General features: G+C 47.2%; 5 protein-coding genes across 6 annotated transcripts, besides 42 other annotated features; 4 read left to right on the top strand and 1 right to left on the bottom strand.

The window, feature by feature from the left end:
- Positions 1-5,524: part of a mobile genetic element that runs on past the window's edge.
- Positions 1-5,526: part of a mobile genetic element that runs on past the window's edge.
- Positions 3,139-3,284: a mobile genetic element.
- Positions 5,369-5,524: a long terminal repeat.
- Positions 5,525-5,528: a direct repeat.
- Positions 5,527-5,762: a mobile genetic element.
- Positions 5,738-5,892: a mobile genetic element.
- Positions 5,893-5,997: a mobile genetic element.
- Positions 5,997-11,487: a mobile genetic element.
- Positions 6,685-6,707: a tandem repeat.
- Positions 6,799-7,208: a mobile genetic element.
- Positions 6,802-7,217: a mobile genetic element.
- Positions 6,817-7,271: a mobile genetic element.
- On the top strand, positions 6,835-7,282 carry EKO05_0005201 (uncharacterized protein; the record flags this gene model as incomplete). The annotated part of the gene is made up of 2 exons (XM_059636549.1): positions 6,835-7,217; positions 7,267-7,282. The coding sequence occupies 2 exons, from the start codon at positions 6,835-6,837 to the stop codon at positions 7,280-7,282; spliced, it is 399 nt and encodes a 132-aa protein (XP_059492532.1).
- Positions 7,276-7,979: a mobile genetic element.
- Positions 7,279-7,979: a mobile genetic element.
- Positions 7,288-7,973: a mobile genetic element.
- EKO05_0005200 (uncharacterized protein) lies at positions 7,585-7,983 on the top strand (the record flags this gene model as incomplete). The annotated part of the gene is made up of 1 exon (XM_059636548.1): positions 7,585-7,983. The coding sequence occupies one exon, from the start codon at positions 7,585-7,587 to the stop codon at positions 7,981-7,983; it is 399 nt and encodes a 132-aa protein (XP_059492531.1).
- Positions 7,984-10,904: a mobile genetic element.
- Positions 7,984-10,976: a mobile genetic element.
- Positions 7,987-10,907: a mobile genetic element.
- Positions 8,176-10,796: a mobile genetic element.
- Positions 8,350-11,218, top strand: EKO05_0005199 (uncharacterized protein; the record flags this gene model as incomplete). 2 transcript variants are annotated; one of them, XM_059636547.1, is made up of 2 exons in its annotated part: positions 8,350-10,942; positions 11,097-11,218. In XM_059636547.1, the coding sequence occupies 2 exons, from the start codon at positions 8,350-8,352 to the stop codon at positions 11,216-11,218; spliced, it is 2,715 nt and encodes a 904-aa protein (XP_059492530.1). The 2 variants fall into 2 exon arrangements, with proteins under 2 accessions (XP_059492530.1, XP_059492529.1); XM_059636546.1 differs by having other exon boundaries at positions 8,350-11,218.
- Positions 10,744-10,904: a mobile genetic element.
- Positions 11,434-11,487: a tandem repeat.
- Positions 11,488-11,525: a tandem repeat.
- Positions 11,526-11,670: a tandem repeat.
- Positions 11,526-12,113: a mobile genetic element.
- EKO05_0005198 (uncharacterized protein) lies at positions 11,659-12,457 on the top strand (the record flags this gene model as incomplete). The annotated part of the gene is made up of 4 exons (XM_059636545.1): positions 11,659-11,761; positions 11,814-11,996; positions 12,029-12,301; positions 12,354-12,457. The coding sequence occupies 4 exons, from the start codon at positions 11,659-11,661 to the stop codon at positions 12,455-12,457; spliced, it is 663 nt and encodes a 220-aa protein (XP_059492528.1).
- Positions 12,056-12,113: a tandem repeat.
- Positions 12,114-12,168: a tandem repeat.
- Positions 12,169-12,258: a mobile genetic element.
- Positions 12,169-12,258: a tandem repeat.
- Positions 12,259-12,301: a tandem repeat.
- Positions 12,302-12,606: a mobile genetic element.
- Positions 12,605-12,671: a mobile genetic element.
- Positions 12,672-12,679: 8 nt separating this feature from the next.
- Positions 12,680-12,791: a mobile genetic element.
- Positions 12,773-12,794: a tandem repeat.
- Positions 12,795-13,581: 787 nt separating this feature from the next.
- Positions 13,582-13,851, bottom strand: EKO05_0005197 (uncharacterized protein; the record flags this gene model as incomplete). Its single annotated transcript, XM_059636544.1, has 1 exon — positions 13,582-13,851. One exon carries the CDS (start codon positions 13,849-13,851, stop codon positions 13,582-13,584), a length of 270 nt encoding a protein of 89 aa, XP_059492527.1.
- An 883-nt stretch (positions 13,852-14,734) lies between these two features.
- Positions 14,735-14,994: a mobile genetic element.
- Positions 14,995-15,041: 47 nt separating this feature from the next.
- Positions 15,042-15,121: a dispersed repeat.
- Positions 15,122-15,337: a mobile genetic element.
- Positions 15,338-15,867: a mobile genetic element.
- A 2-nt stretch (positions 15,868-15,869) lies between these two features.
- Positions 15,870-16,533: a dispersed repeat.
- Positions 15,890-16,706: a mobile genetic element.
- Positions 16,692-16,957: a mobile genetic element.
- Position 16,958: 1 nt separating this feature from the next.
- Positions 16,959-17,097: part of a mobile genetic element that runs on past the window's edge.

Raw genomic sequence — 17,097 nt, 5'->3', positions numbered from 1 at the left:
TCCCTCTCTTGTAAAGTTACCTGTGCCCCCTATGCTGTTGCTGCTCCCCCTCCTCTATAGAGCTGCGCACGTTTACCTGCTGTTACTACTTACCTTTCCTTATAGAGCTGCGCACGCCCTACTGTAACTTTAAAGAGATATTACAGCTAACATGTAGCAGCACCATTAAGGTAGATAAGGTAGATAACAACAATAACTATAAGGTTAACTGCTACTGCTGCATTACGCAGAACTAGGCCTAGAACATAGCTGCTGCTGCCTGTTGTTCCCTATCTGTTAACAACTCTATCTTTTTTAAGTCTTAAGGGTTGCTGCTAGTTGTCTAGTAGTGTAGAGTATAAGGCGGCAACGTGCTGCTGCTGTAAGGTCCCTAAGCTCTTCTACGCTAGGCCCTGTGCCCTACGCAGCATCTCCTAATAGGACCCTGTAAGGGTTATTATAAATAATAAAAAGTTTCTCCTTCTCTACATCTACTTCTTATGTACTGTGTGTGTTGCTGTAAAGACCTCCTATACCTTTATATCCTATAACACCTCTAGCAGTTTCTACATTAGCTTTATATACCCCTTCTATTTAACTAGAACCTATAACTTATTCTGCCTACAAGCCCTTATCTCTTTTAGAATTACCTCTACCTCCTATTTAGCTAGGGTTAGATTGTCCTCCTTTAGGACAACTAGTAGGCCTAGTCTACTCTCCTATAGGCGCTGTGTTAGTAGCAGGTTAGAGGCTGTACGTTCTAGCAGGTCTATATACACTATCTTATAAAGGTTGCTAAGCAGATCTAGAGTAACTGTTAAAGGGGTGAAAACTGTAACTACTGTGTACTAGGCTTGTAACTAGTTAAGTTTCTAACTTAGCCTGTTAGTTTTTACATTGCAGAGGGAAAACTACACCCTATCTCCTACGTAGTACTACTCTACAGGCCTACAGCTACAGTCTGTTGCGTTCTAGGTGTGTAGTTATACCTATGCTATAGCTGCCTAGGTAAGCTCTATACCTTACTAGAGGTAGTCTAGGAAATAGACTGCCTGTCCCTATAGTGTGTTCTAGCTAACAGTTAGTAGTAATGTTGTCTGCAGGAGGTTTACATTATAGTTGTAGAGGAGCAGGTTAGAACTAACCCTAGTAACTAAAGAGTTGCAATTGTTAAGTGCTAGTTAGCAGGCTAGAAGATAGTTAGGCTAGTTATTCTATTTAAAGTTAACTATAACCTGTAGGACTGCCTACACCTCTTAGTTAGCTCGCTCTGTCCCTCTATCTGTCTAGGGGTAATAGGCTGTAGAGAGTAGCTAGTCTACCCCTATAAGGCTACACAGCGTTATCTAAAAATGTCCCAGCTAGTCTAAGCTGCGGTCTGTAATTATAGCGCTAGGAAAGCCCTAAAACTACTACTACGTATTGCAGAAGGCCTTAGCGTAATATTCTATAGTTATAGAAGTTATTGGTTCTAGCTATATATACTTAGAGAGATAATCTATAATATCTAAGAGATAGCGCAATGCGTTCTTATTAGCCTAAAAGAGGTTAACTATAAAGTCTATTAAAATCTAGGACTAAAAACAGCTAGTAATAGGTAATAGCTAAAGTAAGCCCTACTATTAGCGCTGCAACATATGCGCGCTAAAACATTAGTAGTTATAGATAGAACGCTAAACGTCCTATAACATCCCTTTCTAGTAGAAGTTACATCTAATAATATAGAATATAGCGTTAGCACCTAGATAGCCTGTTAGGTTAGATTTATGTGCCCTTAAAATTATTGTAGTTATAAGTAGCTTCTAATGCAGAAACTACATAAACCTATGCTATAGCAGTATGCTATAAGCACTAAGTGTACAATCTGTAATTTGCTAAGTAGTCTTAGCCTTAGGAGGGAACTAGTAGGCTCTATTATAGATAGTAGACACGCGTGCTATATACCCTACGTCCTGCTAAACGCCTTTATTCTACAGTAATTACATATGTGCGTTAATAAAAAGTAGAGGCGTACTAGGGCCTAGTATAGTAACTACTAACACTAAAACTAGGGTTATTATCCTATAGATCCGCCCTAACCTCCTATTATAGTCCTGTTCCTAGCAGCTTAGCACATCTAGTTAGGCTGCAAGGCGCCCTAGGCAGAAGCAAAGGTAGAAACGGAATTTTAACAGCTCCTCTGCCTAGCAGTACTACCTCTTAGCCTGCACGCTGAAGTAAAGTACTAGAGATTCTTATAATTAGTTAGGATAGTAGACAGTTTAGCAACAGACCCTAATTTAGCTACCTAGACCCCTAGGCACTTTATAACAGCAGTTAACTCCTTATTATAGATTATATAGTTTTATTATTCTACTATAAGTGTAGCAGAGTAGTACGCTATAGGGCAAAGCACCTTCCTATGCTATTAAGAAAGGCAGCTGCCTAACGCCTTGCTAGAGCAGTCTGCCTTTAGTAGTGTCTCTTATTTAGGGTCCTACTAGGCTAGGACCAGTTCTGTTATAAATGCGTTCTTTAGCTAGTAGAACGCTGCATCCTCCTCCTGCCCCTACTAGAACAGGATATCTTTCCCTATAAGTTAATTAAGTAGGGTAGCAATATTAGAGAAGGCTAGGATAAAGTCCTAGTAGAAGTTAGCAAACCCTAGGAAACTGCAGACCCTGCGTAAAGACTGTATGTATTCCTAATTACAGATAGCCTTAACCTTCTTAGGATTAGGGTAAATAATTTTTCTAGCTTCTATAAAAATCCTAGGTAGTGTACCTCCTTTATTGCAAATACGCACTTCTTAGGATCTAAATACAGCCTAGCGTCGCGTAGGAGCGTAAGGACTCTGCTAACCTTCCCTAAGTAGTTAGTTCTAGACCTGCTACTGTAAATAAGGAAATTATCTAGGTACGCAGTAGCATAGTTGCCTAATATCTCCTAAAGCGCGCTGTTAATGTAACGCTAGAAGAACGCTAGCGCTCTAGCTAGGCTAAACAGGTAGACTAGCCACTTAAAGAGCCTAAAACAAGTGCAGAACGTAGTAAGGTGCTTACCTCCTTCTACAACATAAATCTAGTAAAACGCTGCATAGATATTAACCTTAGATAACTAGTAGGCACCCCCTAGTGTACGCAACGTCTCCTTAATAAGAGGGAGTAGGTACTAGTGAGTAATTATAATGCTATTAAGTGCGTAATAGTCTACGCACATATGCCACCCCCTAGAGGACTTCTTAACTAGCAGGACTAGGGCCTCTGCTAGGGAAGAGGAGGCGCAGATCCACCCCTTGTCTATTAGTGCTAACACCTGCTTCTGTAGCTTAAGTAGCTAGTCCCTTAGCATGTTGTATAGAGGTCCCTAGGGTAGAGGCTCCTCCTTCCTAGACTAGTTGCGTTGTAACTGTATGTAGTAATCTATCCAGCCCCTATATAGAGGAAGGCCTAAAGCCTTACTCTTATTAAATAGGTCCTAAAACTAGACTAACTTAGGGGGAAGAGAATCTACCTCCTCCGCCGTCCCTTGTGCTCCTAGGGATTAGACTAAGAGGATTTTAGTAATATCGTAGAGGCTTATAGAGACAAACTAGTCCCTAGGTAGGTGATTCTAGAGCCTATTAGCTAGGGTCTTATTAAACTTAGTTACTAATAAAAGAGCTATGTAAACGTTTACTTTATTCTATAAGGACTTATAGACTATAAGGTTCCCTACCTGTTATATTATTAGTGTGCCCTTTTCTACGTCTAATACCAAGCCCTTTTATTAAAGCTAGGGTTTCCCTAAAATAATATCCTAGCTTAGACCTAGCACTATATAGGCTACAGCCTATAAGTGCTACCTGTCTAAGTTATACCTAAACAGGACTAAACAGGAAATTATAGACTTCCTACTAGTGCCTAATACTTACGCTAAGCGTTATAGCAGCACCTTAATAAAGTCTCCTCCTAAGCGCGCAGTAAAGTTATTACATACTACACAAAAGCATTTCTACCCTAAGTCTACTAGCGCGTTAGCCTAAGTTACCCTGTTAATAAATAATAGGATGTAGAATAGGGGCATATCTATAGAGTCTGTAATAGCTCCTCTAGTAGCCTGCAATGCCCCTATACTAGTAGTCTCCCCTACTAATATACTTCTACAGCGCTCCTAACTTAGACTTACATTAGAGGCAGCTAGTTTCCCCTATACAAACTAGCCTCTTCCTTACTTAAGATTATTACTACCTACACTATAGTTACTACTGCGTTAGCGCAATCCTAGTAAATGTGTCCCTTCTTACTGCAACAGGTACATAGGTTAGCCTTCTAGCGTTGCTAGAATACCTTATTAGGAACCTACGTAGCCTGGTTAGGAGCAGACTGCTTTTAACCCCTACGCTTAGCACTGCTGCTAGTGCGTACTGCAGACATAACTGTTATCTTAATATTACTATCCCTGTTATGCTTTAGTAGCACCTAGGTAGGGCTGTAGCGTAGCTAGTTTTCTATAGCTATAGTCTTAACGTCTATAGTAATAGACTTATACTCTATAACAGCTGCGTTATAATCTATATAAGTTACTCCTTAGTTTATTACTATATTGCAGATATTTGCGTTTAGAGCCTAGCAGAGTTTTAATAGGTGCTGTTTTCTGTCCTAGTAAAGGCTGCTACCTTGCACTAGTAGCTATTTAAACTAGATAAAAAAGTCTTAGAACAACTTGTTGGAACCCTAACAAACGTTCTCCAGTTTTGCCTAGGCCTGTTCCTAGCTGTAGTTGTTGCTGTAGCAGAATTCTAGGTATGCTAGGAAGTCCTCTAGGCTCTACACGCCTTAGGTACCACTAATCTTATAGAATAGTGCTATATTACGTTGTACAGATATACTAAGCTAGGACTATATAAAGGTAAACATGTCCTATAGCCTACTAATAAAGGACGTATCTACCTGCAGCTTATTTTCTATTATAACCTGCTACGTCTTAAATAAGGATTTATCCCTAGTAAAGGCCTTACCTATAGGAAGAGGTTTCCTATAGGCTGTAGGTGTCTACATAGGGGCATGTAGGCCTAAGGCAGACGCTAAAAACAGCACGTTGTAAGGCAGGTTAGGAGCTAGAGTAGACGTTAAGGGGTACAGCGTTACTTCTAAAGAGGATAAAGGGACTGTAGACGCAGGTCTAGTACAGGTGTTAGCTGTTTATGCTAGGGACTTAACAAACGTACGTATATTAGAGTTATTGCGTTTAAGTAATACTATATACTTATTAGTAGTAGTTAAGGCTTACTATAAGTTTGTTATAAACTATAATATTTAGGCTATAAATTCCTAAAGGGTTAAGGGGACGGATTTGTCTAGGGGGATATTTTAGGAACTGGCCGACATAGTACGAGTGCTAGCTGTTCTCCTAGAAGAAGAGATAGAAATGTTATAGACTAGCCTTAGGGTTAGATATACTAATAGTTAATATAGTATTATATCTCTTAAGGAGGTAACACGTTGCGTGTCCTTCTAATATGTCTGTAGGGCACGTGACCGCCCTGTCTCGCTTAAGGCTTAGACAAGGTCTAAGCCTATAACACTATGCAGCCTAATAGCCTAGATCTAATTATTTCTCCCTAGACGCTAACTACGACTATCCTTTAATAGAGAAACAGAAGAATTTAGTAATATAAACGCTGGAATCCTAAAAGGAAGCCCTGTCTTACCTGTTCTATTCCTAATATATATTAGACCTCTATTTTAGTTAATTACAAACTAATTGCTATCCTACCTAGACAACCTAGCTATTATAGTCTAGATTCTTTATTAGTATATAGATACAGCATAGTATTTAAATTTCTAGACAATTCTATTGTGTGGTTGTGGAGATATTAAGGTGTAAGAATTGTGATTTTTGGTGTGAATTTAAGTGTCTGACTCGCCTGTGTGTTCGACTCGCCCGTGGAGTTGTCAAATGAAAGGTATTGGAGAAATGGGTTAGGCGATATACCTGCCAAGAAACCGTGCAGGGGCCCCCACCAGAACCTAGATAAGACGAAAATCACCCTCATATCTTATATATAAACAGGTTAAAGTGATCTCCCCAACAAAGCCCCTGTAAGCCCTGAAATAAGTGCCAGATAGCTGATAAAACTCGCCGCTACCTGCCTATCTGCTTGAGACAAATTAATCAGCCCTGTAGCGGGCGCAGCAGACGTGTAAAGTTGTCGTTTTCTGGCCGTGCACCCTCTAGCGTCAACTCTCAGCTATACTGACGTCCTACACCGCCCGTAGCGGCCCTATATTGTTCTGGTAATCTGCTCCTGTAAACTCCTGTAAAAAGCTTTACAGGTCCTGTACAGGCTCGCTACAGGTTCGTATGGCCCGTCCACGGCGTGTTCTAGCCCCCCCCCCCCTCCAGTCTTTTCCCTAGCCGTCAGCCAGCCATCATCCCAAGTATTTTGCAGCAGCTGTAGGACCTATCTCCCATCTGCTAACTTCTGCCGCAACCGGATAGGGGGCGTCTACCAGCCATGTAGCAACTGTAGTGCCGTAACTACTACCTCCCCCTCTCTCTGATTACGCTTACAGTCAGTAGACGTCCCGTGCAGGCCGCCGGCGACGCCGTCTCTCTACACCTCCACGTCCATCAAGCCCCCAGAGGGACCGCCTAACTGCCTCCCAGCCAGCGCCCAGTGCTAGCGCCCCTGAACAGGCCTCACGCCGTGAGGGCAGTGCCAGTAATACTCCTAATAACCCGGCTGCTGCTGCTCCAGCTGCTGCCCCTAGCTCCCAGTATAGTGATAACCCGTTTGACGACCTGCCTGAGACAGTCCTTGTAGGGCTCCAACAGGACACCACCCCGCTCCTGCGACGTCGTCCTGATGGTGTATACTACGATATTGGCAGCATGCAGGTGCCCTGTTCAGCCTGCGGCGCCTTACACTGGATAGATGAGCGGAAGAGCACTACCTCTGTAACAGACCCGCGATTTACTCTCTGCTGCCTGGACGGCGAGGTCAACCTGCCAGCCCTCACACCGCTGCCGTCGTACCTGTATCAGCTACTCAACACGAATACTCTAGCAGCGCGGCACTTCCGTAAGGAGCTACAGGCCTACAACGCTGCCTTTGCGTTTACCTCGGTAGACTGTACACCTACCAGCCGTGGGGCGCAGGGCCCTGGCGTGCAGGTGTTTCAGATCCACGGGGCCCTATACCACCGCAGCGGCCCTGTAGAGGTTCTCAAGGGAAGCCTGCCGCAGTACGCTCAGCTATACTTTTACAACCCACAGTACGCTGCCAACGCCCGCCACCAGCGGAACAGCCACTTACAGCTCCAGATTCTCTAAGATCTAACAGCAATGCTATATGAGATCAATAACCCATATATATCTATATACCGCACGGCCCAGGATCGGCTCAACAGTAGCGCTGCAGACGCCTGCGTCATACTAACCAGCAGGCTTACACTAGCCCTAGAGACTAGGCAGGACCGCCGCAGGGAGAACGTACCTACTAGCGATGAGCTAGGCCTAGTGATACCTGACGCAGCAGGTGCAGAGACGTCCCGTCCCATCGTCCTAGCGGCCCGTAACTCCAGCGCCCTGTTTACTATCAGCGCCGCCCACCCATCTTACATGCCGCTACACTACGTACTGATGTTTCCCCACGGGGATTCTGGGTGGCGGCCGGGGCTAACGCTCCGTAACCAGGACGGATCCCGTCTGCAGACGTCGCTGACCCAGCAAACCTACTATCGATACTATCTACACCCCCGCCCTGGGCAGACTACAAATCCGTTCCGCTTCTACAGGCTGTTTCAGCAGTACGTTGTGGATATCTGGGCTATCTGCGACCAGGCCCGGCTGGCCTGGATCCGAGCAAACCAGGCACAGCTGCGGGCAGACCTGTATAGCGGTGTTGCTGATGCCGTTATGGGCAACAACGACGCCCAGGCAGGCCCTGTTGGACGCCGCGTTGTCCTGCCGTCGTCCTATCTAGGCAGCTCACGATTTGTCAGCCAGTGCTATCAGGACTCTATGGCTATCGTCCGTTGATATGGCCGCCCTACCCTGTTTATCACTTTTACAGCTAGCCCATACTGGCCAGAGGTTGCCCGTGAGCTCCGCCCTGGGGAGACAGGCCTGAATCGGCCTGATCTAATCTGCCGGGCCTTCCATCTGAAGGTGCAGAAGCTAGTAGCCGATGTGAAGAGCAACCTGTTTGGCACCCATCTGGGCCACGTGTACACGATTGAGTACCAGAAACAGGGCCTGCCCCATATACACCTGCTGCTGTTCCTGACCCCACACAACCGCGAGGCGTTCACGGATCCTGTAACAATTGATAGCACTATCCGGGCTGAGATCCCTTCCCCTGTAGATGACCCAGACAGCCTGCTTACAGAGGTTGTACGGACCTTCATGCTTCACGGGCCATGTGGGGAGCACAATCTGCAGGCCCCGTGTATGGTGCCTCAGCGCGACAGCGCCCCGACGCGGTGCTCTAAGAACTTTCCTAAGCGTTACTGCCCATCTACAGTGGTCCATGAGGACGGGTACCCTGAGTATCAGCGCCGGGATAATGGCCGCACGCTTGCTGTACGGTGTAAGGGCCGTATTGTACACCTTAATAACAGCTGGGTTGTCCCGTATAACCCTGGTCTGCTCCGTAAGTACTGGGCCTATATCAATGTAGAGGTTTGCGGCACTATCCACGCTATCAAATACGTCCACAAGTACATCTACAAGGGCACTGACAGGGCAGTACTAAACGTCTCAGAAGCAGATGAGGTTAAGCAGCATCTAAACGGGCGATATATCAGTCCATCTGAGGCTGTTTGGCGGCTGTTTGAGTACCCAGTACACATGGAGCGGCCCACTGTAGTGCCCCTAGCGGTCCACCTACCGAATGAGCAGATAGTTACGTTCCCTGCTAACGCTACTACTGCAGAGTTATCAGCCCGCCTGGAGCGATCTGTAACTACGCTTACGGCGTTCTTCCAGCGCAACGCTGACCATGAGTATGGCCGTGAGGTCCTATATCAGGACTATCCATCCCAGTTTGTTTGGCACCTCCCGTCACGGACCTGGCACGTGCGTCAGCGCGGCACTGCGATTGGCCGCATGTACTTTTGCAGCCCGCTACAGGGTGAACGGTTCTATCTACGGCTTCTCTTGACTACCGTACGGGGTCCACAGTCCTACGCGGACCTGCGTACCTTTAGCGGCACAGAGTATCCTACTTTCCAGGCCGCCGCAGCTGCCCGCGGGTTACTGCTACACGATGGAGACTGGGTAGCCTGCTTCCAGGACGCCGTTACGTTTGCCACAGGCCAGGCGTTACGGTACTTCTTCGTTACTGCTCTCTTAAATGGGCCTGTTACAGATCCAGCTGCTATCTGGGCAGCCTTCCAGGCGGATTTGTGTGACGACTTACCTGAGGCTGCTGCTGCCCTGCTAGTATCCGCAGATCCAGACGCGTACCTTGACTACGGCCTGTATCTGATAGAAGGGCTGCTGGCAGAGTCTGGCAAACGTCTTACGGATTTCTCACTCCCTGCGTGCCAGTTCAACTGGGGAGTACGGCTGCAGAATCAGCTTCTTGCCGCTGAGCTGGCCTACGATACAGACGGGCAGGACACTGCCTTCTGGGACACTGTTACAGGGCTGAATATGGACCAGCGCGCCGTATTTGATGCCGTTACTGCCGCTATTGAGGCTGACCACAGCACTGCCCACTTCTTCGTACAGGGCCCAGCAGGCACAGGCAAGACGTTCCTCTGGCGCTGTATATGTGCCTACTATCGCTCTACAGGCCAGGTGGTCCTGTGCGTTGCGTCGTCGGGTATAGCTGCTGTCCTGCTGCCCGGCGGCCGCACTGCCCACTCCCGTTTCCGGATCCCGTTGGATATCCACGACGATTCCATCTGCCCTGTTGCTCCAGGCTCGGAGCTTGGGCGGCTGCTGCAGGCCGCTACTCTAGTTATCTGGGACGAGGTGCCTATGCAGCACCGTTACTGCTTCGAGGCAGTCCACCGTATGCTGCAGGACGTCCGTAGCTCCCCTGCCCTGTTTGGCGGCCTCCCTGTAATTGCCAGCGGCGATTTTGCCCAGATCCTACCCGTCGTCCGCCGGGGCCAGCGGCCTGCCATCGTCAACGCCTGCCTGCAGCAGTCTACGCTCATATGGCCGCACATGACTGTACTGCACCTGCGTCAGAATATGCGGGTGCTATCTGGGGCTGACAACACCTGTTTTGCAGCCTGGTGCCGGGGACTGGCTACCCGTGAGATGGATGGCCTGATCTCCATCCCAGACTGGATGACCGTCTACTACAGCCTACAGGGCTTCCTGGATCACGTCTATCCGCCGCACCTCCTCCAGCAGGCTGCTGCGGACTATCAGGTCCTCAACGGCCGTGCTATACTGGCCGTACGGAACGACGCAGTGGCTGTAATCAACGCCGCAATGCTTGCTGCCTTCCCTGGTGAGCTAGTAGAGCTGGTTGCAGTGGACTCTGCTGAGGTTGAGGACAATACAACACAGGATCTGCCTCCCGTAGAGCTGCTGCAGTCCTTTGAGCCCCCGTCACTGCCCCCGTCACGCCTTCTGCTCAAGGTAGGCGTACCAATAATGCTTCTACGGAACCTGTACCCAAGCCAGGGGCTCTGCAACAGTACCCGTTTAGCGGTTACACAGATATCCTCCCGCTGTATCCAGGCCCGCATCCTATCTGGCGAGTTTGCAGGCCAGCTCCGCCTGCTGCCACGTATCAGGCTCACTTCAACCAGTAGAGAGCTCCCGTTTATCGTCAGCCGGGTCCAGTTTCCAGTTCGCCTCTCCTTTGCAATCACTGTAAACAAGTCACAGGGCCAGTCACTCTCTGTTGTAGGCGTTGATCTGCGTCACGCTGTGTTTACACATGGCCAGCTATACGTAGCTATGTCCCGTGTAACTACACTTGCAGGCCTGTCAATCCTGCTGCCAGCACCTGATACTAGCGATGAGCCATCCCGTACGGTCCCTAATATCGTATACCCAGAGGTGCTCCTGTAGCCAGCCACAACCTACTAGTATATCAGCCCGCTAACGTCGCCGCTACCAGTATATCAGCCTGTCAACGTCACTGCCACAACCTACTAGTATATCGGGCTAACGGCTATCAATAGTACGTCACCGCCTAGTTATTCTGCCGTTACAGGTGCTATTGTGCCCGCAGGTTGACCTTCACCGTGAGCTTACAAACCCCCCGCGTACCAGTATCCAGCACCAATCAGGCCACGTACAGTGACCGTACAATCCAGATACAGTATAGCCACAGGCCCTATAACATCATTTGATGGCTGCCTATTCACTGTTTTAGCCCGACAAACAGAATATACTATTCACGGTGAGCTACAACACCAAAATATCGCAGGTCTTGGCAGCCGCTAGCTGGCTGCGATATACTATATAGGCAGCCGCCCTCCCCCCGTTTTACTACTCTCTAGGTCATCAATATGGACTCCTCCGCCCCCGCCGACGACGTCGCCGCCCCCGCCAACACCGCCGCCGCCGACGCCGCCAACACCGCCCCCGCCAACACCGCCAACACCGCCGCCGCTGACGCCGCCGCTGCTGCTGCTGCTGCCACTGCTGCTGCTGCCACTGCCGCCGCCGCCCTCGCTGCCGCCCCCGCCCTCCCGCCGCTCCCCCTGCCCCGGCCCGCCCACCGCCGCCGCCCTGCTCGCCATGCCGCCCGCCTCGCGGGCCTGCACAAGGCTGGCTTCTCGGCCAGTCCAGCGCCAGCTGGAGTTCCGCGCGGGCTACGAGCCCAGCAAGTTCAACCTCGCTGGTAAGTAACCCCCTGTAAGTGTCCTGTAGAGCCCTGTACTGACAGTAAGCAGTTCGGCAGCAGAACCTCGAATCTGCGCTCGCGCAGGTTGTCGGCCGCGTCGCCCCCACCAAATGCGACTCCTGCCAGCGAGCAGCTGGCCCGTATACTACCTGCGTGGTAGTTACAGGCCAGCTGCTCGACTCGTGCGCCAACTGCCACTATGGCAGTGAGGGCGCCCGCTGCTCCTTCCGCCGTAAGTTTACAGCCTCCACATTCCCCATACAGACCTTATTGACCCTGCTACAGCCACGCCCGCCCCCGTCGTCCCCGTCCCCGCCATCGCCACCCCCTCCAGGTCCCGCCGCCAGGTCGCTGCCGCTGCCGCTGCCGCTGCTGCTGCCCCTGCCCCTGCCGCTGCCCCTGCCACCCCCTCCAAGAAGCGCCGCCGCACCACCGCCACCCCTGCTGCCTCCCCCGCCGCCGCCGCCGCCGCCGCCACCACCGCCACCGCCTCCAAGAAGGAGAAGAAGAAGGAGAAGAGGAAGAGGAAGAAGAAGAGTAGGTTACAGGCCTGTAAAAGAAATCTACTGGCTGCTAACATTTTTTACAGAGGTCCGTAAGTGCGTACGGGACGTAAAGAAGTCCGTAGCGGCTCTAGAGCTTGCTATGGATTCCTCCTCCTCAGAGGACAGTGATGAAGATGATGAGGATTAAATAGTTTACAGGTCTGCACATGAATAAAACAGTGTTTACAGTGCTATTTACACTCCTGTTACTGTTGTGATTTTCCCTTGCTTACTAACTCTCTACCCCGCTACCCCTGTAAACGCAAAGCTCTGCACCCGCTGGCCCAAACACTGGCATAGAACAACAACAGACAATAAATACATCATCATCAACTCATTACCATTACCATCCAATCTGACAGGAGTACGTTATCCCCTTTTACAAACACGCTCCTTAAATTACTAGAGTAGCTTAACTGCTCTCGTCTTATATAGTCTTAGACTCACACAGGACGTTAAACTTATCAACCAATCAATCAATCGATGCGATTTGGAGCACCGTCAACTTCATGGCCGATCTGGTGACTGCGCCATCACTCGCACGAATACAGTAACGTAGATGTACATCTGAACATTTACTTAATTTTTAAGAGTACATGCTCTTTTAGAGTTAAATAATTGAAAATTACATCCCCAAACTCAAAACAAGGAAGCAGGCTCCAATTTACTTCCTTGACGACCTTTCCATAATTCGCTCTTTGCTGACCAAGGAATCGCTTTCATATCAGCATCTGGGCTTTAGGGCACCTCACACCTCTCGTCAATCGTAATAATACCATCTCCGTTCCGATCAAATCTAGCAAATCAGTGTTGGGACGATGGGGTTTATAGCCCTCTCTAGCTTACTTCGCAAAGTGCCTCTTCGAGAATTCACTATCCTCCCAGCCTGCACGAACAAGGAATTCTGGGTAAGCAAAATGGCCATTGCTGTTGTTGTCGACTTCGTTGAACATTTCTCCATCTGTTTGAACAGACTGCAGTGTTATGCTATTATTCAGCAGCACCATCTGTGCATGTGCCTAACAAATATTTAGGCGGTTATCTGCGCGCGAAGTGCAGCAGGTAGGACTAGTTCGTGAGCAAGAGGTCCGGCATACTAAGAAGCAGCAGTCGCATCAGTCCTGACTCTCGCTTAATGTCAAACCTACTTGTATAATCGAAAGTGCGATTTCAACGTGTGCGTCACTCTGCGATAGCACAACATTAGTCTAGAGAGAAACAAGGCAGGTTGTAAGAATACGAATATAATAGAGGCGTTCTGAAATTGGTATGCTATGGACCACAGAGGACGATTCCTACACCATGACTGGGGCTTCCACATGTAGTGTTTACGTCCTGGTTCCCGCGTCTGGTCTTCGGAAAATGAAGTTCACCCCTGCGGACATTGATCTTCTGATCTGCCTGTCCATTTATCGTGCAGCAGTACGTGTTTGGTTGCGACGAAGGGCAGTAAAATGACTTAGAATCGAAATTTGTGCCATGGTCGCATATGGTTACTAGTGCTGTGGCGCTTGCAGCAAAGAGTACAATTGATAATTTCATGGTTTTGACAGATCAGGAGCAATGCTCAGAAATAAAACTAGGTGGAGTAGTTTGAAATGGTAGTGTGTAGGTAAATCGTGTTCGTTTGGATAAAGAATTTGTGATATTGAAGCTTCTAGGCTCAATATATAAGTGTTTGCGTACAAATATAGCAGGGGATATGGATTTGCTAAGTGCAAAGGCAGTGGTATCGAGTCTTGTACAAAACAGGTTTAGCTTAGCACTATTTACCAGGAGGCATTAGATACAGGCGTTGTCGTACATCACTTCCAGGTTTATTAATTTTGTTCGCCAGGATTAGAGATCCTGATCTTCCCGCTAATACAAGGGGGGTGCCTGAACAGAGCAGAAATACGAGCTGCTTGCACTGAGCATCTAGCGATCTTTTACAAGAAGAAAACCCCACCTGTGGCAAATCGTATTTCTGCTCCGTTCAGGCACCCCCCTTGTACTCCTTTAAATTGACCTTGTCGGCATAATAACACGTCTAGCCGTCACTTCCATTAAATGCCTTGCCTCGCCATTGCGACGACAACCCTCCGCATCGCATTTAGAAATCCATAATTTAAAATCACTCTCGTACGATTTAATCTATTTCATTTAACTCTGGTCGCACTGGAAGCTTTAGTAGTACCGGTCACTTCAGTATCACCGGAAGCTTCGGTATCCCCGGAAGCTTCGGTATACCCGGAAGCTTTAGTGTTGTTTCATCTCCTTTTAATTCCGTATTGTGAAATATCTTAGCCTTTTTGCTGCTTTGCTGTTAAATAACTGTGCAGCGCTGTGCACTGATCTGCTAGACTGCCCCGGACTGCAACTATAGTAACGCCTGGATCAGGCGTTAACTCAGTGCTACGAATTTAATTTTTGGAAATTCTAAATCTACCACGGTTGCTGGCATAAGTTTTGTGAGTGAAGTAGCACAACAGGGGTGCCTGGCTGTAATTTTTAGGCGAATTGAATTGATTACTCAGTACTTTGTATACCCACCACGTGCATTAATAACTGCTTAGCATCTATCCTTTATACTTGCTACCAGCTCCTAGAGGTTATTAGGGGTAATAGCATCCTACGCCTCCCTAATAATCCTCCTGAATTGATCATAGCTGCACTGCCTCTCCCTAGGCAAATCAGGATAGTAAGGCGGCGTTAATAGACGAGATAGCTGAGACCACGTAGGTATTGTGGAGATGACACATTAATGCAGGTAGAGACAGGTTGACACTGTATTATACTTACAGATAGGGGGGATTAAGTGTAATCTAGTCAGTACCGTGTCCGTGCGCGTAATGCGCGGATTCGCGTGATGCGCACCTAACCACTTTTCCACTTATAGAAAACTGAGGCTATAGAGCCACCCACAATAGCTATTATTACAAGCTCTTGTAGTAGAGTGGTAAAGTGATGCTTGCGATTAATTTGGCCTATCTATATTTACTTAGAAGTGTGACGTTGCAGCCGCAGCAGGTAGTAATGGCTGAGGCAGCTACCGTGTCTGTGCGCGCAACGGCCAAAGTCGCTCAACGCCCAACTCATCTAAACTACACCATACTTCAACGCGTCATATCTCAACAACTATAGCACCTATTAACAAAGTGCTTGCAGCAATTAATGCGCTAAAACTAGGTTAAAAATCGTATATCAGCATTTAGCTGATAAGTTTAGCGTTAATTGCTTAACTCTGTCCTGCTGCCACTAGCGCGTACAAGCGTTACAGGAGATTAAGGACATTAATTAATAACAGCCTAACCTAGAGTAAGAGAGAGAGCTAATAAAGCATATAGATGTGCTTACTAAGTGTTGTCTACCACCTATATAAGATATAATACAGAATTTTATATTATCTATAGCCTAAAATCTTGTCTCTAATAGCTAGGTTATTTACTTTCTCTATAACTATAACAACAAGCTTACCTTACAAAAAACTAACGCTATAGATACTACATATTACTTAGCTAACTTATAAACTAAATATAAGCTCTACTTTAACATTCTATAGTAGAAGATTACTAAATATGTTAGGTCCCCAGTCCCTAAGTGCTCCGCACCAAGACCGAAGGCCTAGTAAATAGAGTAGGGGTGCCGTATCTATATAACCTGGCCAGATTGCTCTAATTACTTAGGAGCAATTCGTCTATCTATAACCTGCAATTACACTCTCTACCTTTAAGTACTTAATAACGTGCCACCCCTCCTAAAAGGAACCCTAACATTTAAATCGCTCCCTAATACACGTTGTTGAAATGCAGACTAGATAATAGAGCTAACAAGTAAGCTAGTCTAAAAGCGGTTAACCCTTAGGTACACTAGTGCCCTCTAGATTTATTATTAAGGAACACTCTACTACTGCTTACATCTAAAGCTAACCTCTCTCTGTTAAAGGAGACGCTGCAGAGAACTCTAGTCTAGCTAAAGGTAGAGTAAATAAGCAGAGACTAGGAGGACAGTTACTAACTCCTTCTAGGCCACAAACACCTTTAATAGTCTAGAACGCTACACCACATTCTCTAACAGACTAAGAACTAGCAGACCTTGGCAATTAGTTAAAAAGAACCTAGAGGCAAAGTAAGATTAATTAACTCTGTTAACTAAGGGCTAAATATAAGTTGGGAGACACCTTAGTACTCCCTCTAACCTTAACTCTACTTAGAACCCTTACAACAACATCCTTAGGCCTATTAGGCAACCTTCTAAAGCTAGATCTACTACAAAGATATAATAAGAAGTTAAGAGCAGAATATAACTACTAGGAACGTAACTGTAAATTGTATTTCCTACGCTTACTAATTAACTTTACAAAGGAGAGCTAGAAGGTAGATTTTAGGACAATATACCTTTCTAAGCCACTTAAGACTTGTAACAGAGCTTGGAGGACTATACTCAGGTGATCGATTGATTTGATCAGTGTCTATATATTTAATGTGTAACGTGTTGCTTAAGTACAAAGGAAATTTGGTTATCACGTGATCTTGCTTACTCAAGCTTTGTGGGCGACCCTCAGGAGCTCGGTGGTTAATTGTGGAGAAAGGAGCCACTCAACAATAATCCGCAAGCTCGATTGGATAGGGGAGCACCCCATTGGTCATCCACAGGCTCGGCTGCGCGACAGACTCTATAGAAATCCTATTGCACAACAGAACAGACTAGTTCTTTATCCTAGCTACCTACCTAGGAAATATTGAAAACAGTTATATTAAATGCCCTAGGAACACTGTTAGAACAAAAACAAAAAGCCTACAAGACTCT

This window comes from Ascochyta rabiei, chromosome 8 (assembly GCF_004011695.2).
Source record: "Ascochyta rabiei chromosome 8, complete sequence".
In the NCBI taxonomy this organism is placed as follows: Eukaryota; Fungi; Ascomycota; class Dothideomycetes; order Pleosporales; family Didymellaceae; genus Ascochyta; species Ascochyta rabiei.
This window is presented reverse-complemented; position numbering and strand designations above follow the sequence as displayed.